Source organism: Ambystoma mexicanum, chromosome 5p, assembly GCF_040938575.1.
Source record: "Ambystoma mexicanum isolate Mex_15411 chromosome 5p, UKY_AmexF1_1, whole genome shotgun sequence".
Lineage (NCBI taxonomy): Eukaryota > Metazoa > Chordata > Amphibia > Caudata > Ambystomatidae > Ambystoma > Ambystoma mexicanum.
The window spans coordinates 926,034,970-926,061,835 of NC_090930.1; the positions used below are offsets into that span (position 1 = coordinate 926,034,970).

At 47.6% G+C, this 26,866-nt stretch overlaps 1 protein-coding gene across 1 annotated transcript in view; it reads left to right on the forward strand.

Moving 5' to 3' along the window:
• SNRPD1 (small nuclear ribonucleoprotein D1 polypeptide) overlaps nt 1-16,809 on the forward strand; it is a 43,991-nt gene extending 27,182 nt beyond the window's left edge. The window contains exons 3-4 of the mRNA XM_069613356.1: nt 752-943; nt 16,182-16,809. Of these exons, the coding sequence (XP_069469457.1) occupies nt 752-943; nt 16,182-16,258 (269 nt within the window). The 3' untranslated portion in view covers nt 16,259-16,809. The remainder of the gene's footprint in view (nt 1-751; nt 944-16,181) is intronic.
• The last annotated feature ends 10,057 nt before the right edge of the window (nt 16,810-26,866 follow it).

Sequence of the window (26,866 nt, forward strand, 5' to 3'; positions counted from 1 at the left end):
TCCACAGCCTCCCGGCCTGTACCATATCCAAACTCCCAGCAGACACATTCAGGTAGAAAGTATTGTAAGAGGAGACTACAATACCTGCTCCCAAGGAGGAGAATATACACCCAACCCCACAATACTTACTCCATCAGAATAAGAACACCCACAGAGCTTGTTAGAACAGCGAGCACGTCGCACCAAAACCTAAACCCCAGCCAGGTGTAGTCCCTTCCCCATCTTGATGGGATTGTGAAGGTTTGCAAGTGCCACACTTAAGTGTTGGCATGTTAAACATCATATAACCCACTAACCAAAAAAGGCTCAACATTTCTGCATACTTATCTCACTCAAAAATTTCATGCAACCATCTCCTGCACGCACTTCACAACACCAACACATAAGCCGCACCAACAGCACACGAGGACTGACATCGATCCGAAACTCGCACCAAAGCTCAGCACCCGGTGTATACAGAGTTGAAGCGGCCAACAGACCATTTCTCTCACTATCCTACTCACCCTTCACCTTACTGCCAACAGAACACCACTCCTCTCACTATCCTACTCACCCTTCACCTTACTAACCCATCCCACCTTCTCGTTTGCAGATCCGCCAGAGCGCCTGGGTACAAATACCTTTACATTTAACTGTTTCATGTTGCCAATGCAATAGCAAAGTATTTGTTGCCTGCAGGTGTTTCCCATCTTGGGGTTTCAATGCCATCTGATATTTTAATCTCTCCTTACCAAGCTTTTTTTTTTTTCAGGTGTAGATGTGAGTATGAATACACATCTTAAAGCGGTAAAAATGACCCTGAAGAACAGAGAGCCTGTACAACTAGAGACCTTAAGTATTCGGGGAAATAATATCCGATACTTTATTCTACCTGACAGCCTGCCTCTTGATACATTACTGGTGGATGTTGAACCCAAAGTTAGATCCAAAAAAAGAGAAGCGGGTAAGTTGGTTACAGAATGTGTAGCCTGGTTGTTTGATATATGTATGAATTGTAGACTTTTCTCGTTCAGCCCTATTTTCTCTGATTGCTTATGGTGCTGAAACAATTTCAAGGTGCGTGAAACAAAACCACAAAAGGTTGAATTAAGCCTATACCTCTGTGTGCACCAAAATGTAATGTGCGTCAAACAGATGAGCTGGAGCATTGCCATGGGGTGGTGGGGTCCTTGCTGTTAACTCTGGCTAAAGCTAGCAAAACTTGAATGAGTTAATGCAGTTCAGCAATTTGCTTTTTCTAGCATCTGTTAAGCCCCTTTACAGGGACTGTAATGTTAATAGGGATATGAATTGGTGATTGCAATTTCAGGAATTGGGATCAGATGGGCCACTATGATCTCGGGGGTATGTTTGTAGTTTTCTTATATAGTAGGAACTAAGTGGGTGCAGCAAAGTGTTATACTTTTTCTGGCGGCCATTAATGTGTGGACATGGGGCAGCTTGACCCCCATTTCGAAGTTATTTTGGGCTGGAGGAAATTCTTCAAAAGCCTCGTCTGCACTTGTCTGAATTGCAGGAGTGATGTTGCCATGCACATGTTGATTTTTGGGTATGACGGTAGTGTACCAAAACATAAAGCCATGCATTTATTATGGCAGTCACTGCCACATTAGGGGGGTGGGGGACGATGGTTGGCAATGGCCTGCCAGGCTTGTAAGTGCCTTCGCGAGGCCTGACTGCCATGTTTCTCACCCGACAAGGGGGTGATAGCCATTCACATCCCAGGTGCAAATGGTTTAATTTTTATACGTTTTTGGGTCAGGAGATGGGCTGTGCACGTTTGGCGTGAGCCTAATCTCCCATCAAAAAAATAAACCAGACACTGTCGCCATAGGAAAAGCGGCTTAGTCCTTTTTCCATCTCAATGGGGACCAGAGCACAAAGCTCTTGTCCAGCAGGTGGTTAGGGTGGGGGCGGGGTGTCTGTTTTGTTTCAGGGTTGGGGGAGCGGGCATCAACAGGGAGAGGCTGTTTCTTCCCCACAATCAAGATGGCACCGACCTGGGAAGGTCCTTGAGTGGCGGTGTCTTCGTGCCTGCTGATTGGGCGGCCTTCCCCTGGTGCAAATATCATTTAAATCCAAGTGCTTTTATCGAATCTGTGGTTAAACGGTGATGATGGCTTTGGTGAAAGGGAGTCGTGTTGCTAGTTATGAATATCTATAGATCTTTTATATTGCAGAGTAACCTAGTGTAATACATTCGACTCTGCACTCTCCTTCTCCCCTCACATCTCTGACGTCTCTAGAGGTCACACTACCAGCTGCACCTCCTTGGGGGTATTCTTCCTTTCCTATCCTTCCCCCAGAAGCTCACTGTCTCCAGAGCCCTGGTCCTCTCCAAGCTGGACTACTGTAACAGCCTCTATCTAAATCTTCCTGCCCCCACTCTCCACCCTCTGCAACGTATCCAGAACAGGACTGCGAGACTTGTCCTTGGCCTCAAGCCCAGGGACTGTATCTCTCCAGGACTGACATTTCTGCACTGGTTCCCAGTGGCTGCTAGGATTAAATTCAAAACCCTCTGCATTGTACACAAGGCCTTCTGGGGCCAAAATACCTCCCAACTCTTCCTAAATCCTTCTCGAGCTCTTCGCTCATCTGCCTCCAACTCCCTCAGGGTCAGTCGCTTCTCCAAGCAACGAGTTGGTGGCAGATCACTCTCTTCGGCAGGGACCTCTCTCTGGAACAGCCTTCCTGCCTCCCTGAAACTCGAGGAGAACCACCTCAAAACCTTCCTCTTTGCTTTTGCTTTCTCTCCTCCCCATCCTTGCTGAACTACTGCACTGGTTACCTGGCCACCCTTCTGATCTCTGGCCGGGATTGTTTTCTGTATCCCTTCAGTCCCCTTTCCAGCACTTTGTCCGCACTTCCTTGCACTTGCCTGTTTTTTATGTATTGTATTTATTATTCCACTTCCCCTGTACTGCACTCCCCCCTCTTTCCCCTCTTGCACTCTTCCTCCCCCCCCCCGTTCCCATGCACTTGCGCGATCTGAATGACATCTGGCCTAGTAAGATCGTTGTCCATCCTCCCTTTGTCCCGCCCCCCCCCTTGCCTCGTCGCGCCTTGAAACACTTGTGTATAGGCGTGTTATAAATGCCATATCGTGGCTACTGGCCTAGTGTTAAGTTTTGGAAGCTACACCTGCAGGTGTGGAGACTTAATGGAGAGCTCTGTGATTGATTCAAATGCTCCAATGTTCACACATGTGAAAGGATCCCTTTTTATTATACAAACTTTCAAAGCTGCATACTCGGGTCACCATCCTCCCTGTAGAAAAACATTTCCCTGAAATGTAAAATATCCCTAGGCATCTGTGATGCACCACCTATCTAGTAAAGGAAAGCAGAGAAACCACAAAAACGGTGCCTCAAATATACACATCACCCAATTCCTGCTATGTCACACGTCATAATCTTTGAGAGCTAGAGCAACTATGTTGAGAGAGAATGAAGAGCAAGACTGAAAAGTCTATACTGACAGGACGCACTTCTCATCCAGAATGTCCATACTAAAATGGTTAGTGAAAATGTATTTTGATTTATCAAACCGTTCAACATTAAAATACAATATACTTATTTTTAAATGCATTCCATCAAAAATATTGCTTTTACATTAGTTATCAAACTCCCCGCAATAGTGCAGACAATTATATTATTTACATGAAAGTTTTCCAAAAATATACTAAACCAATAGCGATCTGCTCTCCACTAGAACATTTCTAGGTTTCACAATCTTAAATAGTGACCATATCTTCCAAGGATTTATTTTCTCGGGTTATCCAAACATTCACAATCTAAATACAAATGTTTCATGATTTTTTAGTTTTTTTTTGTTCCAAGCTCCCTTAACATCCATTGTTAATTGATTAAACCTAAATCTCATGTTCTAGCTTTATCCCTACAAGGGAGCCGACTACCGGATTTTTGTGAATACTTACAAGCGGGAAGTCTATTTAATTATAAAGAATTGATGTCCTGTTATGAATTATCTATTTTCTTTACTGCCTCTTTTCTAAAAACTGCAATAATAAAGTATAATAAAAATGGCGAATGTAATGGTAACTTATCTTATAACACGCTCTTTCAGATTACTCAAATTATTTTTCAAGAGTGAAGACAGGGTATCATAATTAATGGCAATATCCCTAAAGCAAATTGTCGACTGTTTAGTGACTTTTCTTATGGTCGCATTCTTAGACCTAGTAGATCATTTAAAAAAATAAAAAATAAAAATTTAAGTGGTTACTGGAACTACAATTACTTGACGTGTAGCAGCCTATTCTGCTAAACCGACCTGGTCCTTCCTTATTTTACTAGAGCGGGATTTAGACATCCTATATTTGTATACTCTTATCGTCCAGGTAAAACTCTTGTTGCTGTAACTCGGATTGCTGTGTGTGATATAGTAGTAATGTGTATTACTTGAGGCGAGCCAGAGTTTCTCTGCTTTCCTTTCCTAGATGGGCATTGCATCACGATATTTTACATCCCACAAAGGGTGGGGGGCGGGAGGGGATCTACATGGAAGATCGTGGCTGTGAGTATGCCTCTAGTTTTTATATTAAATGGAGAGATTTTTTTTGGGATCTGTTAGTACAGAGTAGTTTAAACACTCATATGTTGAAGCGATAAGTGTTAATTGAGTTAATGGCATTTGCATCGGATGAAATATCTCTATTGGAATGATGCTCAGGTGCTCTGGTTAGTAACATTACCCAATTTAAAGGGGTGTGAATGACCTTCAGTGGAACTTATCTTACATTTATATAGCATCTCCTGTCGGTTATGGTTTCAAATTGATTTTGCCTGTCGGCTGCAATTGGGGAGTATGATGGAATGTGTAGTGGTAGGGATGGATCGTGGTTGAAAGCCCATGATCCAAATGTTCGATGGAGAAAAGACTGAAGATTATTCTTCCGAAGTAATCTTTTCTCCCCTGAACAACTTGGCCCCAGCCCACACCCCATACCCACCTTGTGTCCCTGCAATGCCTGTTCCCTTTCACTTCCGTGATCAGGAACCGGCGCCTCAGGGTCTTTTCTTTTTATTGGGATGGCTGCGGGGGGCAGCCCCAGCACCGAATGCGTGATTTGTTCGAACTTTTCAGCCGCTCAGAATTTTCCAACAGTCAAATCGACCAAATCACGAATTCTGACTTTTAAGCTGTCATTTTGGCCAGTTCCGTAGGGAGGAGGAAAGTTGGGTTGATAGATGGGATGAAGGCGAGGGACAGATAAGCTGCTCAGGAAGGCATGAGAAGGAAAAGGTGGAGGAGCAATGTGTACAATGGGGCCACATTTATCGCAGGACTCCACTGTAGTCTATGGGGTGACGAAAGCGGATGCCTGGAGAAGGTGTTTGCTGGGCCAGGGGGGGTAATGTAATCCCAAGCCCCCTACAAAATGTGTTGTATTTCAGAAATCCAAATCTGCCAAGTTTTCCAAAGCTCCTTGAAAAGCAAGATCTTACACAACAGCTTAAAAACATACTGTAGCGTACTACTTAAAGCAGAGCAGGTCAGAGATAATATAACTCCAGGCAGATGGCAAAACATGCCATTGTTGGGCATTGCAAACAAATGATGCAGGCCAGCAGTAACTGTACCGTAAAGGTAGCGTCACACCACAAAGGCTTACTGACTATCTTCTGTTGTACTTGGGTGGAGACATTTATTCTGGCATGCCAGGTCTGGGACAGCAGTTTTCCGAAAAGTTGAAAGCTATTAGTTATCCAGTCTGCCCAAGTATGCTTGGCAGATAAGTCTTCAATCCCTAGGATTCTTCAATGTGAATAGTTATTTCCTTTTGAATATTGATAACTGTGCTTAGTTACCCCTCCAGGTATTTGTAACCCTACTGTAAATAGTCCTTCAATGGTACTTATTGTGTTCTAGTCAACCGACTTTTCACAAATTACCAAATTGGAAAAAGTAGACATTCAAATGCATATATAATAAAGAGAAAGTAAAACGCAAATGGAGAGAGTGCACTTCAGTTGCCCCGGTTCGCGAAGAAATGTTATAACTTCCCAGGTCGAGAGTCCTTTGTGGCCTGAGCAGTCGGTCCCAAAATGATTGTCCAGCCACCAATCCTTGTCCACAAATCTAGCAAACTTGTTCACACTCATCTTGTGTGCCTATGCATCAGAACGTCTTACTGTCTCGACACATGAATGGTTACAACGTAGGCAGATTGTCTTCTATACAGATCATTGTGTCTTGCGTTTCCCTTGTGGGTAGGGTAGTATGTTGACAGCAAGAAGTCGGTTCGACCTCTGGCACTGAAGTAGCCAGCTAAGTATCCCTGGGCCTTGTCATGCGTTGAGGGATTGTGCCAGCTTTTTAGATCTCTGTGATAGTTTGAATCCAGTCCTTTCTTGCTTTTTTACATGCATTAGATTAATGGTGAGATCGCTTACGTCGCATTCACAGGATCTCGAGGGCATGTTGGGTCAGACCAATCGGAGGTTCTCATTATTAGTTAGTTCTATTTTCATGTCTTAGTATAGTGTTTAATTGTGCTACCCAGATGAATCGCTATACAGTTTTCTCCATTTAATATGTGAACAAAGATTGAAGACCCATTTCTTAACATATGGATATCATTGGGAGGGAGAGAACATTTTTCCATAATACCCTCTCGAATTTACCCAGTTTGTTTTTATTACTGGGTTTACATCCACTCTGTATGCAAGAATAAAAATCACTTGGCTGATACAAATGTTATTTCCCCAGTTGGGTCATTTTACCCTCATGATACCCTCTACGTATCCCTGGGAAGGAAAGAATATTAAATCCAAGTATAGGCACTTCCATGGTCACTCTTGTAGATGGGTATCACAACAGATTCCCTCCACGATTCAGGCAAGACCCGTGAGCCGATTATCTCCTGGAAAAGATTATATAAGGTTTTGGACCATAAGATGGCATCTGATATAAAGATCTGATTTGTGAGCCCCTTTGACCCAGGTGCCCTTAATCCTCAGGAGTTCTTAATTGCGTCCTTTACAGAGTCCAGAGTAAAGTTTAGGACCCACTCCACTTTGTCTGCGTTGGGTACAGTTGTCCTCTCAAATGTTTCACCCATACCGGCTCTTCTATTACATCACTCTGGGCGCTGACTTGCCTCTGCTCTCTCCTGTTCACTATGGAACAAAAGTTGACTTTTCACGACACGAGGGTGGTGCTGAGGACGCACCCCTCCTTCATGCCCAAGGTGCCGTCGGACTTCCACCTCAACGAGCCCTTGGTGTTGCCAGTTTTCTTCCCGTCGCCTTTGTCGCCGGCTGAGAGGACTTTGCACTCGCTGGATGTAGCTAGAGCGCTGAAGTTCTACGTGGACCGCACGAAGAACTTTCGGAAGACATCGCAGCTGTTTGTGAACTTTGGACCTGTGAATCAAGGGAAGGCTCTTTCGAAGACTTCCATTTCCAGATGGCTCTCCGGCTGCATCATGCACTGTCACCGGTTGGCAAACCGTTGCCAGGCCGTCCAAGGGCCCATTCGACCAGAGCGATCGCTGCTACTACGGCGTTCCTGTCTGGTGTGCCCCTGCTCGACAACTGCATGGCTGCTACGTGGAGGTCGACGCACACCTTCACGAGATTCTACCGCGTCGACTGGGATTCCAGGGAGGATTCCAGAGTCGGCCAGGCAGTGCTTCGCAACCTGTTCGCCTAAGGTGAACCTGGTGAGGAGGTAAGAGTTGCTTAATGTTGAGTTGTTGTATTACTTCATATTGAGCCTTTTGCCACCTCCCGTGGCTGTGCATGTGTATACTGCTATGTATTCTTATATTCATGAGCATGTGAATCCATGCTAGATCCCATGCTGGAGAAGGAACAAGTTACTTACCTGTCATGGGTCTCCTCCCGCCTACCACTCTGCGGCTCTTCACTTGGTCGTACTGCCACTTCACGTGCTACCAAATCTGAGGATGGCTGCAATGGCGGGGCTTAGGGAGAGGGCAGTCATTGGCTGGGGGCAGTATGACCCAGAGACCAGTGATTGGTTACTACTGAGAAAGACAGATCAGAAACGAAACTGATACTGATTTTTTTTTTTCTATACCGAGGATTCCCAGCCTGACGGGGAATATTCATGAGCATGTGAATCCATGCCAGACCCATGCTGGAGAACAGTTACAGGTAAGTAACTTGTTCCTTTTGTGGCACTGCAGGCCTACTGGAAGAAAGGAATGTGGATGACTCGAAGGCTCAAGGTCCGCAGTCACCGCCTGCAAAGGGAACTATTGATGATGCAAGCCTGCCAGAGAGAAGGAACATTGGAAGGCTCAAGGCCTGCTGTCTCCACCCGCAAAGGAGATTGTTCTGCAAGCAACTAGACATGTAGGGACCAGTGGTAAATTAGGAAAAAATGATCTTGCCTTCAATTTAAGCAATCTGCTCAAAGGCACTAATGGCCCAGTCACCGATGCAAAAAAGGAGCAAATTGATGCCAAGAAAAGGCAGCTCAAAGGCTTGAAATGCCCGTAGTCTCCACCCACAGTATCTACATCCCTCACTGTCAGTAATATCAAATGTATCTTTATTCACACTGAGGCGCTGCATCGAGCTTGGAGGAAGCTGAAAGCAAGATGGGAAGTTACTTCCACTAGTGCAAAATGTATGGATGAGTATCACTTTAAATCTTACTGCACTAGTTAAAACAGGCTATAATGAGCTTGCAGGGCAGTGACTGGTGGGAACACATCCACTTACCACCTGCTCAACGTCCCTTTAGCTTTTTCCTCTTGGGGTTGCTTTGTCTTGTTGGACCCTCGAACCGAGCAGGGCTTTTGGTGACGTTGGAGGCAAGTGTCTGCGATGCAGAGCGAGCAGGGGAACCCCTCTTGCCCGACCGCCTCTGAGCCTCTCTGCTCCGTGGTGCCGGATTTTGTATAGAAGTGCCACCTTCTAAGAAAAAAAAGTGGAAAGACTAAAAAATGCAGCATTTCTGAGCCTCTCCTCTTCCTTTTATATATTGATAACTGTGCTGAAAGTTACTTCTCCAGGTTTGTGCTCCTACCGTAAAATTCAATGGTTCTTGAAATTATTCATGTCTTAAGGAAAGTATTTTTCCAAAATGTGCACATTGTGGTCATGCCCCCCCGCCCCCCGCCCTTCCCTCAACCTCCGTAGCTTTCTATACCAGCCAATTTATCCTGCTGTAACTTAATGAGATTGAAGTCTAGTAATATTCTTGACATTTGAAAGGCACTTGTATGGCGGTAGCTATACCTCAATAACCCTACTTCGCTTTATATTTTGCTTGTGCCTATGCTGGACTGAGCTCAAACTGGCAGCATTCATGACAAAAAAAATCCACTGCCTCTGTCCTCGCTGATTTGATGCTAGGGAGTCTTATTGACTAACACTTTGAAACTGCAAACTAATGAAAACATCTGCCTTGATTCCGCACAGCTACTGGCCTTAGTGCAAGTTTGGACTAATTGATAAACAAGGTTTACAATAAAGCCATGTGACCCTTTGTGTTCCCTCTGTGCTTGAAGGATCTTTTCTGACTTGTGCTAGCTATCATTGCAGAAACCTCTGTGCCTGCCGGTGATCCTCCAAAGCTTAACTTCGTTGTGATGCTGGCTACACGCAAACTGCTGTCCCTGCTGTCTACATGCAAACAGGGGCTTGCTGTTGCGCTGTCAAATGTCTTGCTCCATGGTTGGAAATTCAGACTGAGCTATGCAAATGCTGTCCTGTTTCTGCTGCATATTGCAAGTCCTTTGTCACCATTGGACCTGCTTAAATCTACTGTCCTGCCTTGCTCCTCCTCTGCCGTCCTCATTGTGGGTTACCCTTTAACACTGCTCATTCTATTATCTTAGACCTGCCACATCCCTGGGCTCAGTCTGCACGAAGCCAGACCCTACCTGACAAAACAATCTCTGTACATGTGATTTCTGGACCCATCAGCAAGGGTTGCCTTTGCTGGGCCTCTGAATCTCCATCCTGTATATGGTCTTTAATCTCTAGGGCCTTGGGTCTGTGTGCATTCTTTCCAGGTGTTTTTTCTTCAATTGTCTGGTGGTCCACACTGCAATCGTCCATCTCGGATTTCTTCAGATCGATACTTGCTGCCTTGGACATGCCTGCTTGACGAGGTTATCCATAGAAACGCATTCTGCAAGGGCTTTCTTTCCTTTGTGTGGGTCTCGGGTTTTAAATACATGTATTTTGTACTTGCTGGTATTTTTATATGCACTTGCGTATAAAAATCACGAATTCAATCTTTTAAAGACCATGTAAATTAAAGCTGCTAACCTGCATCCTTTTTTCCTACTGGTTTTCTGAGTTGGTTCTTGTCTAGACCTTATGGCATGGGTGCACAACATACGGCCCGCGGGCCAGTTGCGGCCCGCCATGCTCTTTTGTCCGGCCCGCGAGGCACAAAGACTTTCCTAATGGAGGGCGGCCCGCGAAGTCTTTGTTGTCTTCCGGGCCGGACAAAACAGTGGCCGTCATTGGCTCAGCACACATGCACCACGTTGCTCCTACGAGCCACGTAGTGTGTGTGTGCTGACCCAATGGAGGCGTTGATGCCGGAAGGCATTTCAACCTTGGACCACGCCAGCCGTAGTACGATTCCAGCGTTCCTGCTTACCTGCCTTCCAGCACGTCTCCGGTAAGTGGTCTGTTTGCGTTTGTGTGTCAGGTCTGTTTTACTTTGTTTGTGTGTGTATGTTGCGATGGGGGGGGGATGGGGGGTGTCGGATGTGTATGAATGTTGGAATTTGAATGCATTTTATGTGTATGTTGAGATGCGGGGGTGGGGGGGTGTCGGATGTGTATGAATGTTGGAATTTGAATGTATTTTGTGTGTGAGATGCGGGGGTGGGTGTCGGATGTGTATGAATGTTGGAATTTGAATGCATTTTATGTGTATGTTGAGATGCGGGGGTGGGGGGGTGTCGGATGTGTATGAATGTTGGAATTTGAATGCATTTTGTGTATGTTGAGATGCGGGGGTGGGGGGGTGTCGGATGTGTATGAATGTTGGAATTTGAATGTATTTTGTGTGTGTTGAGATGCGGGGGTGGGTGTCGGATGTGTATGAATGTTGGAATTTGAATGCATTTTATGTGTATGTTGAGATGCGGGGGTGGGGGGGTGTCGGATGTGTATGAATGTTGGAATTTGAATGTATTTTGTGTGTGAGATGCGGGGGTGGGTGTCGGATGTGTATGAATGTTGGAATTTGAATGCATTTTGTGTGTGTTGAGATGCGGGGGTGGGGGGGTGTCGGATGTGTATGAATGTTGGAATTTGAATGTATTTTGTGTGTGAGATGCGGGGGTGGGTGTCGGATGTGTATGAATGTTGGAATTTGAATGCATTTTATGTGTATGCTGAGATGCGGGGGTGGGTGTCGGATGTGTATGAATGTTGGAATTTGAATGCATTTTATGTGTATGTTGAGATGCGGGGGTGGGGGGTGTGTCTGATGTGTGTGAATGTTTGTATGTGAATGTATTTTGTGTGTATGTTGAGATGCGGGGGTGGGGGTGGGTGTCGGATGTGTATGAATGTTTTGATTTGAATGTTTTTTGTGTGCTGAGTTGGGGGGGGTGGGGGTTCGGGTCTGTATGGGTGCATGTTTGTGTGTGTGCTGAGTTGGGGTTGGGGGGGTTCGGGTCTGTGTGTGTGCTGATTTGGGGGTGGGGGTTCAGGTCTGTATGGGTGCATGTGTGTGCTGAGTTGGGGGGTGGGGGGTTCGGGTCTGTATGGGTGCATGTGTGTGTGCTGAGTTGGGGGGTGGGGGTTCGGGTCTGTAAGGGTACATGTGTGTGCGCTGTGTTGGGGGGTGGGGGTTCGGGTCTGTAAGGGTGCATGTGTGTGTGCTGAGTTGGGGGGTGGGGGGTTCAGGTCTGTATGGGTGTGTGTGCTGAGTTGGGGGGTGGGGGTTCGGGTCTGTATGGGTGCATGTGTGTGTGCTGAGTTGGGGGGTGGGGGTTCGGGTCTGTAAGGGTACATGTGTGTGCGCTGTGTTGGGGGGTGGGGGGTTCGGGTCTGTAAGGGTGCATGTGTGTGCGCTGAGTTGGGGGGTGGGGGGTTCGGGTCTGTAAGGGTGCATGTGTGTGTGCTGAGTTGGGGGGTGGGGGGTTCGGGTCTGTATGGGTGCATGCTTGAGAATGTGTGTGCTGCGTTGGGGGCGGGGGGGTTCGGGTCTGTATGGGTTCATGCTTGAGAATGTGTGTGCTGCGTTGGGGGCGGGGGTTCGGGTCTGTATGGGTGCATGCTTGAGAGTGTTTGGGGTATAGTGTTTGGTTGGGGGTGAGGGGCCATGGGGCATAGTGTTTGGTTGGGGGTGAGGGACAGGGGGCATAGTGTTTGGTTGGGGGTGGGGGCCATGGGGCATAGTGTTTGGTTGGGGTGCGGGCCATGGGGCATAGTGTTTGGTTGGGGGTGAGGGGCCCATGGGGCATAGTGTTTGGTTGGGGGTGAGGGGGCCATGGGGCATAGTGTTTGGTGGGGGTGAGGGATAGGGGGCATAGTGTTTGGTTGGGGGGTGAGGGACAGGGGGCATAGTGTTTGGTTGGGGGTGAGGGACAGGGGGCATAGTGTTTGCTTGGTGGGTGAGGGACAGGGGGCATAGTGTTTGCTTGGTGGGTGAGGGACAGGGGGCATAGTGTTTGCTTGGTGGGTGAGGGACAGGGGGCATAGTGTTTGCTTGGTGGGTGAGGGACAGGGGGCATAGTGTTTGCTTGGTGGGTGAGGGACAGGGGGCATAGTGTTTGCTTGGTGGGTGAGGGACAGGGGGCATAGTGTTTGGTTGGGGGTGAGGGGGCCATGGGGCATAGTGTTTGGTTGGGGGTGAGGGGGCCATGGGGCATAGTGTTTGGTTGGGGGTGAGGGGGCCATGGGGCATAGTGTTTGGTTGGGGGTGAGGGGGCCATGGGGCATAGTGTTTGGTTGGGGGTGAGGGGGCCATGGGGCATAGTGTTTGGTTGGGGGTGGGGGCCATGGGGCATAGTGTTTGGTTGGGGGTGAGGGGCCCATGGGGCATAGTGTTTGGTTGGGGGTGAGGGGCCCATGGGGCATAGTGTTTGCTTGGTGGGTGAGGGACAGGGGGCATAGTGTTTGCTTGGTGGGTGAGGGACAGGGGGCATAGTGTTTGGTTTGGGTGAGGGGGCCATGGGGCATAGTGTTTGGTTGGGGGTGAGGGATAGGGGGCATAGTGTTTGGTTGGGGGGTGAGGGATTTTTTATTTTTTTATTTATTTTACATTTATAAAGCGCTCACACAGCCCGCAGGCATCAAGGCGCTGTTACAGGAATTGTTTGTTTTTCTTAGTTGCGTAATTGTGTTTTTTTTTTTTTTTGTCTTAGTTACATATTTATAACGCGCTTAAACACCCGGAGGTTTCTAAGCGCGGACCCGGGGATCGAACCTGTTGCTGCTTCGTGTCGTCTTGCTTCCAAGACACGCACGCTGCCGCTGAGCTATCCTCCCGGGACGGAGGGACAGGGGGCATAGTGTTTGGTTGGTGGGTGAGGGACAGGGGGCATAGTGTTTGGTTGGTGGGTGAGGGACAGGGGGCATAGTGTTTGGTTGGTGGGTGAGGGACAGGGGGCATAGTGTTTGTTTGGTTGGTGGGTGAGGGACAGGGGGCATAGTGTTTGCTTGGTGGGTGAGGGACAGGGGGCATAGTGTTTGCTTGGTGGGTGAGGGGGCCATGGGGCATAGTGTTTGGTTGGGGGTGAGGGGGCCATGGGGCATAGTGTTTGGTTGGGGGTGAGGGGCCCATGGGCATAGTGTTTGGTTGGGGGTTAGGGGGTGAGGGGGCCATGGGGCATAGTGTTTGGTTGGGGGTGAGGGACAGGGGACATAGTGTTTGCTTGGTGGGTGAGGGACAGGGGACATAGTGTTTGCTTGGTGGGTGAGGGACAGGGGACATAGTGTTTGCTTGGTGGGTGAGGGACAGGGGGCATAGTGTTTGCTTGGTGGGTGAGGGACAGGGGGCATAGTGTTTGCTTGGTGGGTGAGGGACAGGGGGCATAGTGTTTGCTTGGTGGGTGAGGGACAGGGGGCATAGTGTTTGCTTGGTGGGTGAGGGACAGGGGGCATAGTGTTTGCTTGGTGGGTGAGGGACAGGGGGCATAGTGTTTGCTTGGTGGGTGAGGGACAGGGGGCATAGTGTTTGCTTGGTGGGTGAGGGACAGGGGGCATAGTGTTTGCTTGGTGGGTGAGGGACAGGGGGCATAGTGTTTGCTTGGTGGGTGAGGGACAGGGGGCATAGTGTTTGCTTGGTGGGTGAGGGACAGGGGGCATAGTGTTTGCTTGGTGGGTGAGGGACAGGGGGCATAGTGTTAAGTTGGGGGTGGGAGCCATGGGGCATAGTGTTTGGTTGGGGGTGAGGGGGCCATGGGGCATAGTGTTTGGTTGGGGGTGAGGGACAGGGGGCATAGTGTTTGCTTGGGGGGTGAGGGGCAGGGGGCATAGTGTTTGGTTGGGGGTGGGGGCCATGGGGCATAGTGTTTGGTTGGGGGGTGAGAGGCAGGGGGGATAGTGTTTGGTTGGGGGTGGGGGCCATGGGGCATAGTGTTTGGTTGGGGGTGAGGGGCCCATGGGGCATAGTGTTTGGTTGGGGGTTAGGGGGGTGAGGGGGCCATGGGGCATAGTGTTTGGTTGGGGGTGAGGGACAGGGGACATAGTGTTTGCTTGGTGGGTGAGGGACAGGGGGCATAGTGTTTGCTTGGGGGGTGAGGGGCAGGGGGCATAATGTTTGGTTGGGGTGGGGGCCATGGGGCATAGTGTTTGGTTGGGGGTGAGGGGCCCATGGGGCATAGTGTTTGGTTGGGGGTGAGGGGGCCCATGGGGCATAGTGTTTGGTTGGGGGTGAGGGGGCCCATGGGGCATAGTGTTTGGTTGGGGGTGAGGGGGCCATGGGGCATAGTGTTTGGTTGGGGGTGAGGGGGCCATGGGGCATAGTGTTTGGTTGGGGATGGGAGCCATGGGGCATAGTGTTTGGTTGGGGGTGAGGGGACCATGGGGCATAGTGTTTGGTTGGGGATGGGAGCCATGGGGCATAGTGTTGCACTCCAAGAGTGAACTCAATAATAAAGCTAAAACAGGCACAGTTAGGAGATGTACATCCTTTGCTTTTTTGAGGAAACCTGACTCAACGAAGGCCATACTCCTCTTGGGTAACCCAAACAGCAAACTATAGCAGTCCAAAATAACGGAATGTCCAATCAAGGGTCAATAAAATATATATAATTTAATTAAACAGACGATATACAATAACTAAATCGAAATAAATGATAGCAATGGAAAATGTGTAGTACAAAATCTAAGTTTGAAATGCAATAAAAATCGTTACCCCTCAAAAACATCTTTTTCCATGTGTTTAATACAAATTGGGGGTTGAAAAAGCCTCCTGACATGTCCCGCCTACCGCCCCGCCCACTTTTACTTTTCGGCCCACTATAGCCCTCATGTAAGGTACTTTCGGCCCTCTGTCAAAATCAGTTGTGCACCCCTGCCTTATGGTATAGTAACAGTATAGATAATGTGAAATGTCGTTGTTTCGAAAGATCTTGGTTTATAGTGTTTTCCAGTATTTGCTGGCTGGATTATTCTGTGTGCTTGAGACCAACTTCACCTTCACACAATCCCTCACATGAGCGAAGTCACACTGGCCTTCCATGTGAGGACCTCCAAAGAACTTAATACATCATCCTTAGTAATTCGTTTCTCTGCCACCTGGTTATTCCCGTTATCTACCTGGCTGAATTTAGTCTGAATCAGTAGGTCTTCCTTTTCTTTCCTCAAGGATCCCAGTTTGGCCACTACACACTGCATAATAATAGTGCTAAGAGTTTGCGTTAAGTGGGATTTTCGGGGCCCATGCACTTTCAGGTTGGCCAGGCCTGGTATTCTTTCCACTTCCTCCCATACACACCTTTTTCCTCTGGGTTCACGTACTTGCTAAACATATCCAATTGGGTCAAGGAACTGAAAAGAGCAGTTGGAGCGAAAAGTAAGCATAGCAATTCATGGATGCAAGACCTTTCACAACATGCTCAGCTTTTTTTGTATGTCAATTGTTGTGCCTGTTCCATTGGGCCAATGGGGCATAAAATATGTGGGGGTGTAAAATTTGCATCTTTCCTTTCTAGCTTCCGTTTCTATGAAAATAACGTCTAATCTATTAATTTTCTTCAGTTGCTGGAAGAGGGAGAGGGCGTGGCCGTGGAAGAGGGCGAGGCCGTGGCAGAGGCAGAGGCGGGCCCAGGCGATAATTTTGACAAGCTACACATGGCAGACTATTTTGAAATGTTTTTGTACAGGTTTTGTTTGTTTTTTTAATAAACCGAAATATTGCCACAATTTGTCTCACTTGTTCAACTTAATGTTCATGAACACAATATCCAGGTTTTATCTATCAAATTAGGCCATGCTAACTTAGACTACAAGTGGTTTTACTCCTGATTGATTACACCAAAGGAAAAACCTAGGCCCTAGTGATTGTAATCTCTTCCAGATTTTTTTTTTCTTTCTTACATTCCAAGTTTTATCTGCTAAGTCCTAAAGTATGCCAAATATGTTGTCACTACCATTTTGCAGTGATTCACCCTTTGAAGTTGAAAAGTAAATTGAAGCATTTGGCATGTTCTGTGTCCACGTTGTAAAATTGAAATAAAGGCAATTTGATGTCTTCGCAGAAAGTTCTTTGCAGTGTACTTGCAAATCTCCAAATAATGGTTTAGCAGTTGAATGCAAAAACATAAGGAATAATGTTTCTGCTGTGTATCATGTGGTTAAATAAACACGTTATTATGGTTATGTTTAATACTAATGTCAGCTCCCTTTATTGTCGGCTCTACTGTATGTATGTTTTGTGCAGTTATATTTTTAGTTCCTAACCTCTGCACCTTGATTAAAAAACGGTGCATGTATGTTCTTTGTCAAGAATCCAAACATAGAGCCTTAATTGCATTAGTTTATTTAAGCATGCATCAATTTGTTTTTTTAATCGATTTCTGGGTGTATTGATGGCTCATACATTACTTGATCAGCCTATAAACTCACCTTGGCATAAGGGTTAAACGCAACCTGTTATTGTGCATTTGTATAGCGATTTTATATACCACTGGTAAGCGCTTGTGGGTTGAACGCCCTTGGACAGCAGTCCAGTTTTAACCTATCCAATTTATAGATTGGCCCCATGTTTCTCTAGTCTACCCTGAAAATTGGTTGCTGCCTTTGTTTTATTTGATATGTAGGAATAACTTGGACTTCCTGCAGTTGTGGCATAATGTCAGTGAGTGCAAAATCTTGCTCCACAAAGCCCATCACGCCCTTTTAAAAGATAGTCTGGAGATTAGTGCCAGACCAAGAGTTGGCTGTGCACTGCCGAATTGGTGGAGATGGGAATACTCCTGATCTTCCAAGCGCCATAACTGCTTGGCCACTTTAGCAATGATATTAAACGATGGTGTTCGATGTGAACAAAACGTATGTTTTCAAATCCTTGTAACAAGTACTAATCCATACTAGTGGAGTGTACCTGAACGTCCCACCCAGGCTGTCTGCAGCTTAGACGAGAACCTCCATTTATTACTGACATGGGTCCACCACTATTTTAGGTGATGTAGATATTCTTGGCCGATGTAATTATCGTCCATGAAGTAGGAATTAAGTGCTGTACTGCATGGTTTGCAGAATTGACGTTCCTGCTACACCTATTAGTGACATCCTTTTACATGTACATTAGTTGGTATGCACATAGTTGTCAAAGGTTAGACATGCAGTGGATCTTGAAGTAGAACTGCAGTAATCAAGATGGTTGTGGGTATTGCAGAAACAGAGTTGAAGTGAAATTCATTGATTCCCTGAAACGGTGGACAATTTCATACTGTTAGTTCTTGTAGGTCAAAATGGGTTTCAGCCAACAACTCTAAATGTATTTCTTCACAACCCTTCAATGCGCTTTCATTTCCAGTATCTTATGTTCTTGCTTTCATGCTTCGAGCACACCCTTCACAAAAAAGGCGTGGCTGGGGTTGGTGCCCGCTCTATTCTCCATATAGTGGGGGGGGGGGGGTCTGGGTGTTAGGCAGGGGTGGGCGGTAGTTCCTTGCAGTAGTCACAGGCCTGGTTTAGGGGGTGGGGGCACTTTTGGTACGAGGGCTATGGTCCTGTAGTTTATGCTGTGGCGTTTGGCTCCTAGTGTTCGATTGTGATGCAGGGGGTGGACACGACTGGTGGCACCATGGATGAATGAGGAACGGTTAGTGAGGTGCAAGGCCCTTAAGGTTCAGATGCCTAATATTATATGGGGCAGGTGGGATGGGCTGCATCCCCCATCCCCTGCAAGCGGTGGGAGTGCAGTGGACACCTGGACCCAGGTGGGGAGGGTGACTGAATGGATGCAGCTAGTGTGGTGCTTTTGCATGGCGGCAGGAGTATGGTGGGGGTATGGAAGGCGAGGGGCTCTGACTTAAGGTGGAATGCACCTGCTTTTGGCTAGGGGCTCAGTCTCACATCTACAATCATGGAAATTGGAGGGGGAAGAACTGCTCCTATATTTCCACCTCATACACAGTGGCTTCATTGTTCCTCATAAGCAACATATTTGGGACATTTGACCATGGGCAGCTTATTTATGTAGACCTTTTTAAAATACTTGGTTCATCTATTGAAATGACACTGGTCAACTATGCCCACAATCTCTTGGATTGCCCGAACACATCTGTCCCTTCACGTACGTAGCTTTTACATAAGTGGAGATTGCTGCAATGTTAATATAGCTCTATTGGCACACCCATCAAAAAGTGAATTCTCCTGATGGAGAATTGTCATCACAGCCTTCATGGAAGGAGTTGTAAACAAATGCATCCCACCTGTAGGTAATCCACTACCAGGTTAGGATCTCAATGTTGTACTTGGCAAACTCATGCAGTGACTTTTTGCATAACTCTTCATAGACTTCACGCACAAGGTAGCTGTCCTTGTGGCAATTACAGAGTAAGCTTTTGGTGTTTTGTCAGATTTTCGGTACAGTACATAAGACAATACATATTCAAATTTCATGTTAGCCAATTGAGCCGCCAGATTTTTTCCAAAACCCTCAGAATAGAGAACCGGCCCTACATACATTACACATTCAAAGGCAAGTGTGTACTACCTTACAAAACAAAATAACTTGGAAAAACAGATCTGTTCGTTGTGTCTTTAGCAGCTGTAATAGTTTAATGTAGTCTCAAAGCTACTATAGCCAGATGTATTGTTAGACGCATAAGTTTATCTCAAGTTAACATCTCATTACTACTAAACCTCATTCATTACCCATGTAGTAATAGTGTTATGCTTGCGTTCATTGCTAAATGTTGCACTTTTAAGCTGTTTGCAAAGCAGCAACATGGAGCTTGGTTCCCACTTTTACAAGGCATTGAGACTCGAGCAAGAAATGATCCTCTGGTTGGGCAGGCAGTTTTAAGTATTTGTTACTGTTCCTTCAGCTCACCCACCACCATATCCAGGTACTGTTTGCTAGTCTGTGCGACGCTAAATCATGACTTGTTTCCTTGACAGCCTGTTGTGCTCACTTACCCAATGCCTTTTGTAGGTGCTGTTCTCGTGAACGGGCTGTTTTTTCTTTTCAACTTTTATTTATAAATTGGTTCCATCACAAACAGCAATACAGGATTACAAAATGTGGCATAATCACGTCCAACCCTGCCCATGCATTGTTTTCTCCCATTCATGTCTCTTGTGAAAACAGGAACCGCTGTAAAGGCGTCCAAATGTCTAGATGTTTCCTCTGGGTGATCTGTCATGGGGTCATTTCAGTGCTGGAACACAATACATTAAACCATTTCCTCTCTGGGTGCTGACTGGTGCAACCATTTTTTGAGAATGTAACACCTGTTTAACAATTCACCCTCATTGCGGTCCTTGCATTCCATTTTAGGATACAGAGCAGCAGATCTAATGGGGTATCCTTTAAGCGAATTTGGCAAATCTTAATACGGCGGACCAGAAGTCTTGTGCTTTCCGACACAACCACATAATGTGGAAGAATGTGGCACTTTGATCTTTACACCATGGGCATTTCCCATAACAGGAAGGGTCATATTTCTTAGGGGGGGTGGAGTATACAGAGTCTTCAATTGTATTCCTGTGTTAGAGTTGAGGTAGAGTATGAGCACCTTTTTTCTACCATTCGGGATCCTCAAGTAGGATCCCAGTGTCCTTTTCCATTTTATTTTTAGCATTTGATCCCACCAGATGGGTTTGTCTTGTTTCAATGTATGAAGTGTAGATATTAAAGGTTTACTCTCTGGTGATGAGAACATTAATTGTAAAATGGGGGCGGCTCTTTTGGAAAGTCTGCCCAAGACCTGAATGCCTTTTGCATCCTGGTCAATCAAAATAGTGAGGTAAAATCTCCTGCTAATTTGCCTATAAATTGCTCTCGTGTTGCACATTACCCTGTTTGTGGATATTTTTCCTAAATAATTCATAATTTGTGCATGCATGATTTATCCAGTTATCACATGTTGGTTGTAACATGTATATATGCCATACAGGCATTCAATGTATCTTGCACAGTGTCAAATTTTGCATTTATGCAATGCCTTGACAATAGAAGGGATGATGGAGAGCAGGAGTGGGCTGAGTCAATGTGTACAAGTGAAAATTAAACGGAATCTGGTATCCATAATCTCAAACTGCTTGTGCAGATAAATACTACAACTCCATATGGGGTACCCTGAGGAATAGTCTTAAATTCAAAAACTTTGGTTGGATAAGCATTTTAGCCAACACTAATCTGCCATAAAAAGATAGAGGAACTGCCAGCTATCTTTCAACCTTAGTGGATAAGGATGCTAATGCTCTAAAATATTGTATTTTATTCATTGCGATGTGTAAGGCCCCTATAGAACAAATGGTGTTTCAAGGTGCCACAAGACAGTGTGGGGGGCAAGGGAGAAAGATACAGAAACGGGCCTACTAGGCTTTGTGACATTTAGATCATGCAAGTGCAGAAAGTTCGAGGAGGCGGAGCGGTATGTGCAAAGTGCTCAGCGGGAAAGGGAGAAGGGGAGATGTGCAAGTGCCAAGGAATGCAAGTAAGTGTAGGGAAAGAGGGGTGAACTGGGTTGGTGTCCTGGGGCTCTGTAGTACTCAGAGGGACCAGGCAGCCCATCACTGAGGCAGAAGGTGATGTTGGCAGGGGGAGGGCAGAGAGTGAAGGAGGAGGAGAAAAGTAGTCTTCTGGAGCTCAAGGAGTTCCGGCTGAAACCTGAGGGGCAGGGAGACCATTCTAGAGGGAGGCTCCTGCTGAGACCTCCACTCTTTGCTTAGAGAATGGTCTGATTCAGAGTTTGAGCTAGCAGACCGAAGAGCTCTAGCAGGGAGGTATTCAAGGAGAAAATGTTGGATGTAGCCGGGTCATAGGCCCCAGAAAGCCTTGTGGATGATGCAGAGGGTCTTGAATTTGATCCCAGGAGCCAGTGGTGAGGGATTAGGGCTGGAGATGCAGTACCTGGGCTTGAGTCCTAGAATAAATCTTGCAGTCCTATTCTGGATTAGTGATGCAGGGAGGATGACGGAAGGTTGAGGGAGAGGCTGTTAGATTAGTCCAGCCTAGAGAGGACCAGAGCTCTTGAGAAATTTAATTTCTTTGTCGGGGGCTGGCGGGAAGGGAGAATACCTCAAAGGCGGTGCAGGTGGTAGTTGGCCATGGCGAGGTCCACAATGTTAGTAGAGAGGGGAATCCAAGATGACAGGTTTTTTTTGCCTCACAAGGGGGTGTGGAGAGGACCCATAGTTGGTCAGTGGGAAGGTGGGAGATGGGTTCCCAATGAAAAGGATTTGTCTTACTGGCAATAAGGCATAGATCATGGGCAGTACAACTTGACTGAATGCCAGTCGGGGATGAGGCAAGTGGAAGGGGAGGGGTGCTTGAAGGAGAGCTGTCTGTTGTGTTTGTACTTTTCCTCCTGGTTGATCTATGTGCATGAGCCCCCCTGACGGAATGTTGGTGTGGAATGTTATGGGTGAACTGTGTCTGGGTGTTCCACGAAGTCAGTTGTGGTGTGGCCTGGACTTGGATGTGGAGGGGGCCGGTGGATGTCTCTCCCTGTTTACTTACTTAAACTATTTGCTTCACATGTACTCACCTTCTGAGTCAACTTAGTAAAGAAGTTAACTCCAGCAAAACGACTCACTGTACTCATTGAACCCAAGCACAAACTTAACACTGTCCTCTGCATAACACAAAGTGAGAGAAGGAAGAGATCAAGGGGGCAAGGTAGATGTTAAAACTACGGTGACCGTCTTGAGGGACACTGCAGGTGGAGTGTGATGGGGGAGAGAAAATAACCCAGTTGAACCTAGGTGGGCCAGTTAGAGAGGGAGGTTGGCGAGCCCCATGATGCCCAGGTTGTCACTGAGCAGAATAGTCGGAGTGGCATGATTGACTGTCTAAGGTGGAATAAAAATCCAGGAGGATAACAGGAGTGTTACTCTAGAGAGTAAGTCTTCAGTAGAGCAGTTCCATGCCTCCGGCAGCTCTCAAGCCAGCCTGGTGGTCGTTGAGACAACCAACAGATTCAGTGTGACATGGGGGGGGTATGACTTAGCTGGGCAGGAGTGGTCAGATGAGGCTTTTTAAGGAGGGGATGCACAAGAGTGCCTGAGGGAGGGAACCAGTGGCAAAGGAGTGGTTACAGAAATCAGCCATGGAAGGCACAAGGGAGGCAATTTTGTCCCTGATGGGTCTAGAGGAGCACCTGTTTGGAGGAGACTTTCATAGAGAAGTAGGGAAGGTGAGAGGGGCCATGGGAGGGATGACGGGTGGGGTGGAGGAGTCGGGACAGAATATCCTTGGTTTTGGAAAACAAGTTGGAGGCCAGAGGTACAGCGGGTCAGGGATGCAGGGGGAGATGTTGAGACTGCAGAAGGATTAGCAAGTTGCTTGCAGACTTGAAACTGTTCGCCAGAGTTGTTGGTGACACCAGTAAAGGGGGCTTGATGTGAGCCCTCTTCAAGCAAATGGAGTCTGTATTGCCTATGGAGCAGGCGACCAGCCAATTTGTCAGAGGAGTCTGATGCCTGCCACTTCCGCTCAGCCACTTGCGTTTCAGATAGGCTATGTCAGTCATCCCAGGTGTTGTGCTTGGAGGCAGGCTTCATTTCGATCCTAATGAATGGGGCAAGGATATCCAATGTTGATAGAAAGGTGAGGATTTGTAAGGGCTGAGTCACAATGGGAGTCTGGCAGGAGAGGTGACTTAAGGTGGCAGCAACAACTTGTTTATCGGTCGAATGACTGAGGTGACGGGCAGTGCAGGCAGAGGCTTAGCAGGGGGGGGTGGGGGCTAAGAACCTGATGAGAAGAAAGGAGGGAATGGTCAGACCAGGAGAGAGGTTTAGTCGGAAGGTTGGAGATGGGTATGTCTGTCCTTTTTGGATGAATGGTGAAGGAAAGAATGTTGCAGAGGCTGTGGAGTCCAGTGGCCACATCTGGAGAGACTAGGTGAATATTGAATTCACGGAGGAAAAATTTGGAGGTAGAGGTAAGGTTAGACCACTCTGAGGAAGAGGGCAACTGGGCCAGGGGTCCTGTAGATGGTGTGTGTCAGTGAAGGGGTTGGAGAGGCGCCGATCCTGCAGACAAGGCATTTAAAGGAGTGGGACTGAGGTGAATGATGGTGGCAGGGATCCGGTCAGGGAAGATCAAGGCAATTCCACCTCCAGACCGGTTAGGCCTGGGCTTGGAGAGTATCGTCTAACCCTTGGGCAGGAGTGTCAAAAGCAGTGACAGAGCTGGCAGTGAACCATGTCTCGGTGACGACAAGAATGCTGAGGTCAAAGTCTTTTTGAGAAGGAGACCGTTCTCAGAAGCGGGTTTGACAGCAGAGCGAGCGTTGATGGTAGTTGGGTGTTCCTGGTTACCACCTTTTTTGAAGATCTGGGTGGGGGGGGCCAAGGGATGTGGAGGATGATGCTAGAGAAGGGTGGAAATTGGTGTGACGGAGGCTACCTAGCAAGAAGGTTGGGCTGAGATCCCTGTGCCATGTCGGTGCCATTGTGATGGACATAATGATTCACCTGGAGGTTGAGCAGGCTGCTCAACCAGTACTTCCCATCTGGAGAGACCTGAGACATATATGGGGTCTATAGGTCTGGGGAAGGCGTGACCGAGCATGTCCGTGACAGTCTGCCTGGGAGAAGTGTGGCTGTAGATGTTGGCGATGGGCAGGCCTGGATTGGAGACCAGGAGATCCTTTGAACTTTTTCCCTCCAGGCTTCGAGAGGGAAGTAGGATAGGTGATAGAGTAGCAGTTGAACTGCATAAGCATGACTAACTCACCAGGCAGCCTAGCAGCAGACGGATGCACTGGGGCAGACTGTATCCTTTACACACTCTTCAGGCCTGCATGGCCAGTCCGGCCCCCTTTCCAACACGGAAAATGCAAAGATGTAGCGGGTGAAGGCCTTCAGGTTCTCAAGTCAATGATGCCTTCAGGTAGATTGAATTTCTCACTGGTGAATGCCTTCCGGAGGAGACGGAATTCTTTGTCAGTGATGCCCAACTGCACACAGTACGTTAAAAAGCATTGATTTAATAGACCAGGAGCCAAGCAGTGCTCCCAGCTCACACCAACACTAGGGACGGTTGGAAACCAGGACTCCAATGCCAGACAAAACCACAAGGTCCTCTAAGCAGGAGGAGACTTTCATAGAGAAGTAGGGAAGGCGAGAGGGGTCATGGGAGGGATGACAGCTGGGGGAGGAGGTGGAGGAGCGTCGGGACAGACTATCCTTGGTTTTGGAAAGAAAGTTGGAAGCCAAAGGGCCAGGGATGCAGGGGAGATGTGACTGAAGAAGGATTAGGGAGGTCCTCTAAGCAGGCCCCTCCCTAACACCAGAGCCAGGTGTCAGAAACCACAGGTCTTCAGGGTATGCTGTAACAATCACTCCACTGACTAAATCCCTTGCCAACGCAGTGGTACATGGGGGCCCAAGCCACATGCACCGCTCCTTAGCACCCCCAAGAAAGCCAGGCTAGAGAGACAGGCCATGGGGCATTGGTGGGGCAGGGCCCTCCTGTAGGGAACAGCAGGAGACTTCTGTGACCAAGCCCACGGAAGGGGGGGGGGGGAATATGCCAGAAGGAACCCTATACACGTTGCTCACTTCATAGGGCTGCAAATGGTTGTATTGCAAGGGCAAATAACTTTGGTGATGGGAATCCCTCCTTCGTGCTCTTTCCCAATGTAGGTGCCTATATCCACTGCCAGTTTATCAATGCCCTAGGAATCTTCATTTTTAGCTGCCACTGTTTAGCTCCATTCAATATCACTGTGGGTACCAACACCATTGTCCTCGTTTACCAGCTGAATTTTCATCGTCTGCCCTGAATCCTCATGCATTCAGAGCCACCTCCTGATTTTGCACTGGAATGGATGCCTTTTGGGGGGAGGGGTGGAGTCAGGCCCCAGCCTCAGACAAACTGCAAATCCTTGGTCCCTGACTTGCTCAGCTGCCTCAGTGCTCCCTGACCTCTGGTGGGCTGTGCTCCTAGGGCTCCTCAGGTGATTTTTGTGCACCAGTAGTTGAAGGTGGTCCTGACAGACGGTGATCCCAAGATGGAGAACTGAATTCTGTTCCATTTAGATTACCCCAGTGTTTGACAATTTAGTTGTTGTTCAGTGTAAACTGTATAAACTTGCCCAATTTTTTATATATATAATTTTTTTAAAAACACTTTTTTTTTTAACTCATCAAACATTACAATAATTGGGACTTCCATATTCAGGTTTAACAGCAGAACATTACAAACTGTGTTCTTCAGTCCTGCTCCCTCCCACCCCCCTAACTTTAGCCAATATGTCCATGTCATCAGCCTGTGATTCTTCAGGTGGGTTTGTCATTTCGGGGGGGGGGGGGAAATAGTAGCCACCAGCTGCCTCCATTCAATGAGGGGGTCCTACCCCTTCCCCTACAAACCACGTTAAACTAAGCAGCTGTTTCTGCCTCTGCCCATTTCAAGAGGTCATCCCACCACAACTCTATCCTTGGCCTCTGGGCTGCCTTCCAGCACATTGCTATCCTTCGTTTGGCCAGGATGTATGCTAGGTATTAAATTTTGCTAATGTGCCTTAAGTTGAGTGGCCTAGGGAACCCCCCCCCCCCCCCCCCCACATGCATGCCCAGGCCGACTCCACTTTCAGCATAATACCGTTTCCTGCTAAGCGTGTCTTCAGTTCTGACCAAAATCTTCCCACCTTCGGGCAGGCCCAGAACATGTGTAGCAACCCAGCCGCCTCCTCCCCACACCTAGGGCATCTCTGTTGTCTGGCCACCAAACCTGGCGATCTTACTAGGGGTGAGGTATGCTCTGTGTGACATACAATTGGATCTGCTGGAGCCTTGCGTTCCGGGACACTTTTTTGATATCTTCCCGGGACACTTTTTTGATAGCTTTGGGCTCTATCCCAGAGCCCATCCGACATGGGCTCTCCCACCTCTTCTTCCCAAAGTTGTCTCAAATGGGACAATTCCCTCCCCACCTTAGATCCCAACAGCTCATATATATGGGATATCTCATGCCCACCCTCTGAAATGTCATATATCGTCTCCATGGTGGCACCCGGTTGTTCAGTGAGCTCCACCGCTGGCCACTTCACTCGCACTCTTTTAACAATTCTGGTGTAAGTTATATACTGCCCCTTATGCACCCCGGAGTTCTCTGGAACTCCAAGGCCTCCCCTTCTTGCCATATGTCTCCCAGGGTGGCCAGGCCCATTGGTTTCCAGTGCCTATGGATCCCTTGTATCAGTTGGGGATCTTCTCCACATAGTGCTGCTTGCGGCACCTGCATAAAGAACGGA